The sequence below is a fragment of the Schistocerca serialis genome, chromosome 2 (assembly GCF_023864345.2).
Source record: "Schistocerca serialis cubense isolate TAMUIC-IGC-003099 chromosome 2, iqSchSeri2.2, whole genome shotgun sequence".
Taxonomy (NCBI): Eukaryota; Metazoa; Arthropoda; class Insecta; order Orthoptera; family Acrididae; genus Schistocerca; species Schistocerca serialis.
The window spans coordinates 480167353-480180869 of NC_064639.1; the positions used below are offsets into that span (position 1 = coordinate 480167353).

At 39.5% G+C, this 13517-nt stretch overlaps 1 protein-coding gene across 1 annotated transcript in view; it reads left to right on the forward strand.

Annotated features, from left to right (window-relative positions):
* Window positions 1-13517, forward strand: part of LOC126457406 (intraflagellar transport protein 140 homolog) — a 262614-nt gene that overhangs the window by 52772 nt on the left and 196325 nt on the right. Inside the window, exons 5-6 of the mRNA XM_050093673.1 lie at window positions 4695-4873; window positions 5989-6166. Of these exons, the coding sequence (XP_049949630.1) occupies window positions 4695-4873; window positions 5989-6166 (357 nt within the window). The remainder of the gene's footprint in view (window positions 1-4694; window positions 4874-5988; window positions 6167-13517) is intronic.

Genomic DNA, 13517 nt, shown 5'->3' on the forward strand with positions numbered 1-13517 from the left:
ACGTCACTGGTGCTCATGCCACCACATGCAGGCATACGTTGACTTGGCAATTGGTGTGCCTGCTTCAACTGCACAACTGCTGGATCCCATGCCGTGCTGAACTGCAAGCCTCCATCTCTATTTGGGCTGTTATTGGTGAGTTTATTTCAGTGGCTTCCTCAATTACACAATCCCAGAAGCCATTAGTGCAAGCCACATCCGATTTATCATCAGATTTTATCCTGTGTCCATTTTCTAAAGCTTGCTAAGCTAAAGCAGATTTCTCAGGGCATCATAGGTGATAAACCCTCTCATACTCCTTCCTTTGTTGTGTGACAATGTATACTGTTTGACCGCTGTAAGGCAGGCCACACTCACATGGTGCAAGTGTAGACCCCAGGTTTCTGAGGCCTACTGCATCTTTAACTTGTCTCAGTAATTGACAGATTTGTGTCAAAGAACTGAAGGTCAATTTGACCTTGTGTCTTTTCAGCTTATCTTACCCAACACGGAGCCACAGAATGGCAATAGAGTAAGTTTCTTATCCTGCTCCTCGTCGGTTGTCTTATTATGATTCTTGCTTGAAATCACTTCCTTCATTTGATGAACTTTATAGCCAATGTTCCTGAAGAGTTTGTGTGGGTGGCTCATCTCTTGGGATATCTTATCAGCATCTGAGATCATTCTTGCACAATGCACCAATGTTCGTAAAACAGTGTGCTGCTGTGCCCAGTTATGACGGCTGATGACGTATAAGTAAAGATCAGTGTGGCTGGGTTTTCTAAAGATGCTGTGGGCAAGGCATCCGTTTCATTTGTGGTGGATGAGGATGTTGAGGAAGGGCAGTGCAGTGTCATTTTCTACCTCCTGGTTAACTGGATGTTACTATTAATGCTGTTGAGATGTTTCAAGCTTTCGTCAAGTTTCTCATGTCTGTGGGGCCAAATGATGATCATGTCATGAATGTATTGAAAGAAACAACTATGCTTTAATGGTGCCATGTCTAAAGCAATATCCTCAAAACTCTCCATGAACAGGTTTGTAACAGCTGGAGCTGACGAGCAACCCATTGCAACACATCAGTTCGATTATAATACATAAGAGTGTGCTTAAATAGATTTACCATGTCACAAAGAAACAGGATACTAAGTCCAAAGATTCTGATGGGCAAATAAGTAAACAGTGCCACCACATTAAAACTAAGTTGAAGACAGTTAATTCAGTGGATAAAATCTGCTGCATTTTTAATACAATGTTCACTATGTGTCATACATATGGAGCGTGGAGATTGGCCAGGTACTTCGCCTGCTTGTACATTGGTGAATGAATGGTGGATACGATGAAGTGGGATGGCGTCCCATCCTTGTGGATCTATGGTAAAGCAAAAGTGTTATGTGGTTGGTGCATCATGCAAGAATGATATCTAATGCCCCATGAGATGAACCACCTTTGCAACATCTTTAGAAACAATGGTTGTAACGTTCATCAAATAAAGAAAGTGATTTCAAGAAAGAATCACAATAGGGCCATTGACAAGGAGCAGGAAAAGAAGCTTGCTTTCTTGCTGTTCTGTGGCTCTTTATTGGGAAAGATAAGTTGCCTGTGAAAAAGACCCAAGATAAAATCAATATTGAGGCCTCCAACATAAATTCATCAATTACTAAGGCCATTTAAAGATACAACAAGTCTCAGAACAACTGGGGTCTACAACATACAATACGTGATCAAAAGTATCCAGACACCCACTAAAACATACGTTTCTCATATTAGGTGCATTGTGCTGCCCCCCTACTGCTAAGTACTCCATATCAGCGATCTCAGTAGTTATTAGACATTGTGAGAGAGCAGAATGGGGCTCTCCGCGGAACTCTCAGATTTTGAATGCAGCCAGGTGATTGAGTGTCACTTGTGTCATAAGTCTGTATGTGAGATTTCCATACTCCTGAACATCCCTAGGTACACTGTTTCTGATGTGACGGTGAAGTGGAAACGTGAAGGGACACGTACAGCACAAAAGTGTACAGGTCAACCTCGTCTGTTGACTGACAGAGACTGCCGACAGTTGAAGAGGGTCCATCACACAGGAATTCCAAACTGCATCGGGATCCACTGCAAGTACTATGACAGTTAGGCAGGAGGTGAGAAAACTTGGGTTTCATGGTCGAGCAGCTGCTCATAAGCCACACATCACACTAGTAAATGCCAAGCGATTCCTCGCTTAATGTAAGGAGCATAAACATTGGCCGATTGAACAGTGGAAAAACGTTGTGTGGAGTGATGAATCACGGTACACAATGAGGCAATCCGATGGCAGGGTGTAGGTATGGTGAATGCCTGGTGAACATAATGTGCGAGTGTATGTAGTGCCAACAGTAAAATTCATAGGCAGTGGTGTTATGGTGTGGTCATGTTTTTCCTGGAGGGGGCTTGCACTCCTTGTTGTTTTGTGTGGCACTATCACAGCATAGGCCTACATTGATGTTTCCAGCACCTTTTTGCTTCCCACTGTTGAAGAGGTGATTGCATCTTTCAACACAGTCTAGCACCTGTTCATAATGCACGGCCTGTGGTGGAATGGTTACACAACAATAACATCCCTGTAATGGACTGGCCAGCACAGAGTGCTGACCTGAACCCTATAGAACACCTTTGGGATGTTTTTGAACACCAACTTCATGCCAGGCCTCACTGACCGACATCGATACCTCTCCTCAGTGCAGCACTCCATGAAGAATGGGCTGCCATTCCCCAAGAAATCTTCCAGCGCCTGATTGTCATATACCTGTGAGAGTGGAAACTGTCATCAAGGCTAAGGGTGGGCCAACACCATATTGAATTCCAGCATTTTACCAATGGAGGGCGCCAGAGACATTTTCAGGTGTCCAGATACTTTTGATTACATAGTGTACCTTGCGAGTGTGACCAGTCTTACCTCTGACAAGCAGTACGCGCTATGTAATAACACAATAAGGAGCATGAGAGGTTTTATCACCTGCAATATCCTGGGAAGTCTGCTTTCTCTATCTTAAGCATGCTTTAGAAAATGGACACCAGATAAAATTTGCCAATACATCAGATGCAGCTCACACTAATAGCTTCTGGGATTATGTAATTAAAGAAGCCATTGAAATAAAAATCATCAATAACATCCCAAACAGAGACTGTGGCTTGCAGCTCAATATGACATGGGATCCAGTGACTTCATGGTTGAAGAGGGCACATTGAATGCTGAGTCAATATACGCCCATAATGGCAGTTCTGCGAGCAGCAATGACATTACAGCTGGTAATTAATGTATATGAGGCGTATCATCAGCCCACTGCTAGACTTACCTCTTGACAATAGCCAAGGAGTGTGTCGCCTAAAGTTCTTGTAATTTTGATCACTTGACACAGATGGCAACCCAAGAACTTTTTATTCAGTATTGCCGCCATGAGACTCTGCGTTCTTACACAATCAGAAATAGTCAGTAACATTTATTAATGGTGATGGTATAAACTTTCGCTTAACTTTGGTAGCAGTTTGATGAATGGCACTTGATGTCCTGTACCTAATATAATGAAATCTAAATGACTTTATTGTGTCTTGGCAGTCACTGTGACTGAAATTACTATGCAGACTGTGCTATTAATTATTCTGTAAATAGTGACTGTTAAGGTGGAAATGTCTTCTGAATAGAACCAAATTTTTGACCACTTACCCAGTTATATTAAATGTCTAACAGGCACCAAGGTAAAATTTGAAAATAAATTGAAAAAGTTTCTCCTTGACAACTCCTTTTATTCTGTAGAAGAATTTCTATGTTTGTAATGTGTAAAAGTTGGTGGGTGGGAATTATTAACTCAGTCTGCATATCTAGTTTTCTTTTTAGGGGGAAAAAATAATTATATGGTGATGTTTAGAGTTCATAGATGTACAAATTAATTTGCAATATGAATGTAAAATGACCCGTTCCACATCTTGACGATTTTTCATGCAAAATGATGCATGGAACATGAAAGTAACTAACTAACTCACAGACTGTGCTCCATTGCATAACTGGAGGAAATGGTGGCACTGTAGAAGTAGCTGAACTGCAGGAACTGAGTCAGTGTCTGTAGTACATCTTCTTTTGTGATTGTTTGTGGATGGATCTCTGTGTGTGTCAGTGCTAGGTGAAAGTGAAGTTCTTCACAGTTGGCTGCACTGTCTCTGGTGGCTAGCAACACTATTAGTGGATAAATACAACATGCTGATGGATGCAGTGAGGAAGCAGAGTATAGTCCCAATTAGCGAGCACCATCTTGAAGCATCTGTTTGGAACAGAGAAAGTGCAAGGCAAGTGGTTGTGCATTTGTAGTGGCGGCTTCTTGTGGTATTGCTGTGTACCTCCATCCCTGTACACAGAAATACTATCCATAGTTTCAGTTTCTTGCCTTGTAATGTTGTATGTGGGTACGCTTAACAATTTTTGGTGGACATGAGAGGTAGACTTATCACATTCACTAACATAAGAATATGTGGGTACGTTTAACAATTTTTGGTGGACATGAGAGGTAGACTTATCACATTCACTAACATAAGAATATGAAACATTATGATAAACAAATCATACATATATGAGAAATTTGTTGCTTGACACTAAGATCCATAACTCCTATCTTCTACTGTCTGTTAAACTTTGGTTAAACTGTGGTTAAACTTTGTACTTGTAATGCATTTTATTATTTCCTTAGGAAAGATATTCCACTGTAATGAAGAGGGCATATGTATGGAAGTGTTGAGTACAGATGGATCACAACTGCGAAGAGTGTTGCACCATGAGCATTTACCACAACTTGCAGTCCTAACTGATGTACCTAGTCTTGGGCATTTCTCTTGTGAACCATCTGGGCAGCTCTCCGAAATCGTCAAAGTAATACTTTACAACATTCAAATAATTTCAAAAACATTTATTCTCTAATACTTCCACTTTGTAATTTCACAATTTTACCAATTTTTACCTTGCAACAATCGCCTTCAGAACCAGTAAAAGAGGTAAAAAAATAGTGAATCTAGAATTGAATAAAATTATGATAAGACTCATTAACAAATGCAAAAACATACCAAGGCTAAGAACGTAGACCACTAAAGGGATTGTATTTGTTAGGTATTGTGAGAAGGTATCAGGTGCATACTACATTGCACCCCACAATTAGATATTGCTTATCAAAATAGTTTTATATTAATTTTAGATATACTCAAATAAGTAAAATTATATGGAATGTTCACACACAATTAAAGTTATTTGTCTTTTGTTTTTGTGTGATATCTCTTTTGTGAGGAACTGAAATTGTACATCTAATGAAGTGCTTGTACATTTGATCTTTCAAGATGAATAATGTTGTTAAAAGAAACTGAAAATGTTTATTCAAGTAGTCTTTGCTATTATTTGTGGTGATTTCACAGAATAATTCAGTCAGTCAAGTATATCAATTTGTTAAATGTGTTCCAAATATATAAATCAGACTACTGTGACTGAAACTTGTTTAACGTAGCACTGCATGCTGTCACTACTGGCTAACAAGATTTCCATGTGTCTCGAAATGGAAACACTTTGTTCTGTCTCTTGCCATTATAGACCACAGAAATGTTTGCTTCCTCTGTTCTAATATGTTACATTTGACAAACTAAAATCTCTGTTCCATTCCTTGTGCCTTTCAATGAGCCTGAAGGTTACATGTTGATTACAAAATTTCTGGTATTTCCTGTTACGGGAGACAATGTTATGCACCATGCCAATGGAAATGTCTAAGTCATGTGACATGTCACAGATGCATTGTTGGTGATCTGTCTTGGTCTTATTGTTTCTGTTAAGTAGTAGATTGACTTCCCAAGTCAAATTTTTTCCAGAATTAATTCAGACATAAATGAAATTCTTATTATGCTTTAGCTGTGTGTAACACTATGTTCACAGAAGTAAATACACTACCAGTATGAAGAATTACAAGTGTTCGAGAATACTGTAACTAATCTTTCTTGGAATTAAAGGTGAAACTAGTAGGAAGACCTCAGGATGCGTGTGCAGAGTGGGCTGGTCCTGGATTGGTTGCCGTGGCAGCTGGTGATGCTACGGTTCGTCTCTGGGACTTGGCATCTGGGGAAAGCTGCATTTTATCTGCAGATGCAACTGGCACTGTAACCTCCCTTGCTTACTGTCCACAGAAAGGTAATACAGTGGAACTTCGATTTTATGTTTTTCACGATTCTACACCATAAATTTGTGGCCCCTGTGAAAAACCCATAAGATCAATGCTAAAAATTCCATGATTTATTCAATGTCTTGCTGGTCTTTGTCCTGTTTCCTTCTTATTGGCATTTGATGTGACTGAATAAGTTATAAGTGGCTCAAAAGACAGATGGTTTGCACCAGAGTTGGTGGCGGAATTAAGGGAATGTCTTAGTCCACTGTGGAGAGGGGAGATGTGAGAGAGGAAACGCTGATGTAACCCACAATTGATGTTGGCAACACAACTTGCAACATTTAGCTTCACCATGCAATTATTATACAACTACAGCTGGATTTCAGCGGGAATGGAAAAACAAGATACTCGACACAAAGTGTTGCGGACCGAGCTAATACATGATGATGGTGCCCAGCAACTACCTTTCTTCATCCCACTTATAACTCACTCTCATCTTTTTTGCACGTATTTCTGATGCACTGTATTCAGCAACAATATCACTTGTCAATCTTTAAAATCCAGACACTGAATCTCAATGAACATGCTGGTCATAATCGAGGAAACATCACCCATTTCCGGCTAGTGAACTCTTATTGGCTGATGACTTGTTAAGTCACCTAATAGCCAGCACAGCCACTACACCACACAAAAACACTAAAATGAGCTCACCTACTGAATATGTCGATAGGGGGAGTGGCCCTTCAGTGACAGGAGTGCAAGTAGGGGTGAAAGCATTTTGTGAAGTGCTGAAAATGTACTTTTCATGCAGATGATGTGCTATGACAGAGATGTCACACAGAAATAAAACAAGGTTTTGGCTATAATACGTTCAAAGACTTTTATCTTCAAATCTGACATGATACAGTTGCAACAACTACGTACACTACTCATTTATATACTTTGCACCACACACTGTAGATTGTAAAGATTGGCAGCAGTGATAGGGAGCATGAAGCAAAACAGAAGAACCTGAACTTTCTTTCAAATGATTCAAATGGCTCTAAGCACTACAGCGCTTAACATCTGATGTCATCAGTCCCCTAGACTTAGAACTACTTAAACGTAACTAACCTAAGGACAATACACACATCCAGGCCCGAGGCAGGATTCGAACCTGCAACTGTAGCAGCAGTGCAGTTTCGGACTGAGGTGCCCAGAATCGCTCAGCCACAAGCTTTCTTTCAAATTTATGTTTTACATAGTGTACAGAAATTCACTGAATCGCCTTCTAGTAAGCTTGTAATGTCAATTGGGAAAGTAAACTCATTAAACAGATGTCCACAGTTATGCTTATGGTTTAACTGCTTTTGGTTTAATTCAACATGTTCTTTCTTTCTTCTTCTTCTTCTCTATCTTTTTTTTTTTTTTTTTTTTTTTTTTTTTTTTGGGGGGGGGGGGGGGGGGGGAGCACAAAGAATGATGTATCAAAAACGTGTATTTTGAACATATAATTTGTAGTCGTAGCATGTCGGAAAACAACTTGATTATCTTGTACCCAGATACCAAGTTCTACTTTTTGATTTTTATTTACTTGCTGTTACACATCTGTGCTTTTTTATAAACTGATGAAATTCATTACCACAAATTATTGTATAGACATTGTACATTTAATTTCCTTCACTTACACAGATTTTATACAAAGTATTGGAGAGTATTGTGATTTTTAAGCATATGTGCCAATTACATGTGTTTTTGCTAATGTTTTGCATTTTGCTCAATTTTGCATTTTTTAAGTCCTGACTGCACAAAAACGTAAAATAGGGTTTGCTGTATATTGTCTTATGTTGTACGTGGAAGAGCAGTATCATCAACCTAAGATAACACAAGTGTTAATCTCTCTCTCTCTCTCTCTCTCTCTCTCTCTCTCTCTCTCTCTCTCACACACACACACACACACACACACACACACACACACACACACACACACACACATTTTTTTCAACTACAACAATCTCTTTCACTCGCACAGCCGTCAGCTGCTTATGGTTACGTCCATTCATCATCCACACTCCTACAGAAATAAGTTATGCTTGCCTTTGTACTAACATTAGAATATGAAGTTAAAAAACCAGATACATATATGAACAACATCTTGCAAACATAAATCTTTTCACTGTTAACAGTATTTTGTATGTGGCCAGACGGAGTAATAGTATTCATATATTTTTCACATTTTCTTGCATGCAGTTGTAGCTAAGAGTAATATATAATATTAGTGAGTTAGAAGACATGTTAATTATTAAACTTCCTGGCAGATTAAAACTGTGTGCCGAACCGAGACTCAAGTCTCGGTCCGGCACACAGTTTTAATCTGCCAGGAAGTTTCATATCAGCGCACACTCCGTTGCAGAGTGAAAATCTCATTCTGGAAACATCCCCGAGGCTGTGGCTAAGCCATCTCTCCGCAATATCCTTTCTTTCAGGAGTGCTAGTTCTGCAAGGTTCGCAGGAGAGCTTCTGTAAAGTTTGGAAGGTAGGAGACGAGGTACTGGCAGAAGTAAAGCTGTGAGGATGGGACGTGAGTCATGCTTGGGTAGCTCAGTTGGTAGAGCACTTGCCCGCGATAGGCAAAGGTCCTGAGTTTGAGTCTCAGTGTGGCACACAGTTTTAATCTGCCAGGAAGTTTCATATCAGCGCACACTCTGCTGCAGAGTGAAAATCTCATTCTATGTTAATTATTATTAATATAAATGTATTCAAAGAAAGTAATGTAATTTAAAGTGTTATTGTAATTAAAAATTACTTAATCCATTAAGTTTAATCGCTGTGATGCTCCACAAAAATTCAGAATGTATCCCATGTTTCCACTGTGATGTTATCTATTCCAGGAGCTTTGCCATTTTTTTTTCATTTCTAATACAGCTTTTTCTACATGTGCCACTGCTTGAAGATTGATGAAAAGATAGTTTTACAGGAAATTGGGAACAAGATACAACCACACTTAAGTGAAGAACAACAAAGATTTTGGCTTGAAGATCAACTATGGTGCCGTATTTACTTCTAGACAGATAGTAGAAAAGAAATGTGAATTTGGGAAAGACATTGTAGCTGCATTCATAGGTATACAAAAGGCTTAAGACACTGTTAGAACAGAAGTGATTTGCAAAGTCTGAATAGATTGGAACCGTCAAAACAAATGCAACTCTGACTCAGAAACACGTATGACAATTGACTGAATTGTGTTATAATGTCAGCTAAAAATCAAAATGTTTTGGAACAGATAAAGTATTCAGAAAGTGTAGTGTTCTCTCACCAGTGCTCTTTAATATAGTCATGGACAACATCATAAGGAAAGTTTACAGCAGGTTAGTGGCAGGTGACACAAAAATCATAGCATGTGCGGATGATGTGATGATACGGGAAGACAATGAACAGAAACTGGAAGAATAACTAAATACCTGGCACAGGGTAATTGAAGAAACAATCTTGAAAATAAACTTAGCAAGTGAGGCAGTGAAGATCAGCTGGGAAAATGAAGAAAAAAAGTGTAAATTATTAAAGAAGTAGATGCTTTCAAATATCCAGGGAGGAAGCTAACCATGAAAGAAACATCAAGGAAGAAATTTGAGAAAGGGTAGAACACTGCTCAAAATTTTGTTATTGCTTATCAGATATAATTAGAAATTGGTGAATACTCACCAAAGCGAAGATCATGATATACAAATCATATTATCTACCAGTTTTGATGTATGAATCAGAATTTTGGTTCTGGACAAAGAAAGTTCTTGGGTAGAACAGAAGTGGCAGAGATGCGCTTCCTAAGAGGGAACCTGAATAAGATGAGAAGGAACATAATAAGAAATGAAACAACATGAAACATGCTTCAGGTTGATCTCCGAGCAGAAACTATTGATAGAAATAAGCTGAAATGGTTTGGTCATGTTAAAAGATTGGGAAAAGAAAGACTACCAAGAAGAGCTCTGGAATGGACAGAATTTGGAAGAAGACTGATTAAATGGCTATAAACAAGATGAAGAGACCAGGTGAAGGATGATGTGAATCAGTTTGGACTACAGTAGTAGGAAATGTTGAATGGTAGACAGGGTGAAAGGAGAAGATTGGAAGAGATTTTCTGAATGACTTGCATAAGCAGAAAAGCTTCAGAATGAAAAAGAGAGATAACTTGTAGTGTCAGCTTTTGTCTCTACATAACAGTGCAAAGCCAGGACCATAGAGATGCAAATGTAGGAAAGGTAAGCTAATGTTTGGCCTCAGGATGAAGCTGTTATTAGTGAGCAGTGTGCACAGACATGTATTGAAGGAGACTTACATAGAAAATACTGAAGAGAGTTAGTGACTGTTAATGTTTATTTTCATTTACAGTAGCAGAGGGTTATTTGCGTTGTCTCGGGTTACATATTATGTGAGTCAGAGAGGGAAAACATTGAATAGCACTTCTGTCATGACATTAACAATATTTTAGTATGTTTTGCCTAGTTATAACTGTTTCTGCGCAGAAACAAATAGCTCTTAAATTTCTGTTTTCCCCTTCAGCTGCAGAGTTGACATTAATGTAAATTTCATTTTAGTATCTCATACAAGTCCATTACTTAAGTGACTAAAGATAGCAGTTATACTGCCAGCAATCAAAAGTCTATCTGGATAAGATTGTCAATGGTGAGCAAAGGCTTCGAACATTTTGCTATCCAAGACATAACCAGAAACTAAAGTAAAGTTTGACACCAATCTGAGAGTAACAGTCAAATTGTAAGTGAATAGATGCTGAAGTTTGGGAGAATTGTCAAGAAGAATCAATGTGTAAAGAAGTGGGATACTAAAGTGTAAAATGCATGTTTGACCATGAGTTGCTTTTATTTTAAACCCAAATATCAACTTGTTTCTGTCATGGACCATTTTCCCTGGTTTAAGCCGCCATATTACATTTGTCATTACTTAAATAAGGTGTAGGGCATGTCATGAATATCAATATACGACACAGGACTTTTAGAAGCAAACATACTAAGTGTAAACAGGACAGTACTGATGAGAAGATCAGGACTATAGCACTGCTCTGTGTACACTTAGTATGTTTACTTCTAAAAGTCCTGTGTCGTATATTAATATTCATGACATGCTCTACACATTATTTAAGTAATGACAAATGTAATGTGGTGGCTTCAACTATTTTAACCCTTGTCTGTGAAGATGGTCCATTACTGAAACTGTTTGGTATCTGGGTTTAAAATAAGAGCAGCTGATGGTCAGACATACATTTTATACATTATTTGATGGCTGTTGATAGCAGGGTTGCCATAAGTTCTAGAAATCAGTGCATATCAGGGAATTTCAAATGTGTCAGGGAAATAGGAAAATTTGAAGAAAACACTCGAAAAAACTCGTTTTTGTCTCAGTAGATGAAATGGACGGTAAATAGTTTGGACAAGAAGAGAATAGAAGCTTTTGAAATGTGGTGCTACAGAAGAATGCTGAAGATTAGATGGGTAGATCACATAACTAATGAGGAAGTATTGAATAGGATTGGGGAGAAGAGAAGTTTGTGGCACAACTTGACCAGAAGAAGGGATCGGTTGGTAGGACATGTTCTGAGGCATCAAGGAATCACCAATTTAGTATTGGAGGGCAGCGTGGAGGGTAAAAATCATAGGGGGAGACCAAGAGATGAATACACTAAGCAGATTCAGAAGGATGTAGGTTGCAGTAAGTACTGGGAGATGAAGAAGCTTGCACAGGATAGAGTAGCATGGAGAGCTGCATCAAACCAGTCTCAGGACTGAAGACCACAACAACAACAACAACAGATGAAATGGTTTGTTTCACTGAGATGTCTCATGTGTCGTCACTGGCTGGGCACAGATGAGTATGTGCGCCACTTCCCTACTCCCTCATTCTTACTGCTTCTCCCCTTCCTACCATTTCCCTCAGCTTGCAGTCATTACTGCCATCACTTCTTGCCACTGGCCTAGCAGCTGCTGGTGAGGGGCAGGGAGGCAGGAGGAGTGGTTTGTTTGGATCTGATTCTCAGAGATTGGTGATGCAGCAGGCAGAGATAGTGGTCGTGTGCATGGGCTGAGTCTTAATGACTGTATGAATTTGTGTATGCTCTTGTTTCCTGGCAAAGGCTATGGCTAAAAATTTAGTTGTGAGAGTGTGATTCTTTTCTATGTGCCTGTCTGTGGCTCAGTGATCATCTTTATGGTGAGTTGGTACCTGTCCTCATTAGTTTTGATTCCCAGAGTATTTGCACAAGTTATCTGTTGCATGGTTTGATCAACGCAGTCTCATTTCATCAACATGGTGTCTGTGACATGTGAATAGCTGGCCACGCGAGTAGACTTTCATGACGGGCCAAAATGGCAGGTCATTTCTGTGGGTATCTCTTAACAGATCGGGCCTGCCGTCTGAAGCCCATCATTTCCCACTAACGTGCAGTCCCTTCTCGTCAGATCTAGTCTCACCAATCTGCCTGCAGTCTGGGTCTGTTTGTGTGTGGCATAATGCTGCAGATTTTTGTAGTTTATCTAAGGACCCAGGACTGTGGTGCTCCTTGGCAGGCCTGAGGCCACGGGTGAGATTTCAATTTACCAGATATAAACTGGGACACTCAGATATTTAGGACGGGTGGTCGGGACAGAGCATCAAGTGACATTATACTGAGTGCACTATCCGAAAACTACCTTGAGCAATTAAACAGAGAACCGACTTGTGGAGATAACATCTTGGACCTATTGATAAGAAACAGACCCAAACTCTTCGACTCTGTAAGCGCAGAACAGGGAATCAGTGATCATAAGGCCGTGCAGCATCCCTGAATATGGAAGTAAATAGGAATATAAAAAAAGGGAGGAAGGTTTATCTGTTTAGCAAGAGTAATAGAAGGCAGATTTCAGACTACCTAACAGATCAAAATGAAAAATTCTGTTCCGACACTGACAATGTTGAGTGTTTATGGAAAAAGTTCAAGACAATCGTAAAATGCGTTTTAGACAGGTACGTGCCGAGTAAAACTGAGAGAGACGGGAAAAACCCACCGTGGTACAACAACAAAGTTAGGAAACTACTGCGAAAGCAAAGAGAGCTTCACTCCAAGTTTAAACGCAGCCAAAACCTCTCAGACAAACAGAAGCTAAACTATGTCAAAGTTAGGGTAAGGAGGGCTATGCGTGAAGCGTTCAGTGAATTCGAAAGTAAAACTCTATGTACCGACTTGACAGAAAATCCTAGGAAGTTCTGGTCTTACATTAAATCAGTAAGTGGCTCGAAACAGCATATTCAGACAGTCCGGGATAATGATGGCATTGAAACAGAGGATGACACGCGTAAAGCTGATATACTAAACACCTTTTTCCAAAGCTGTTTCACAGAGGAAGACCACAC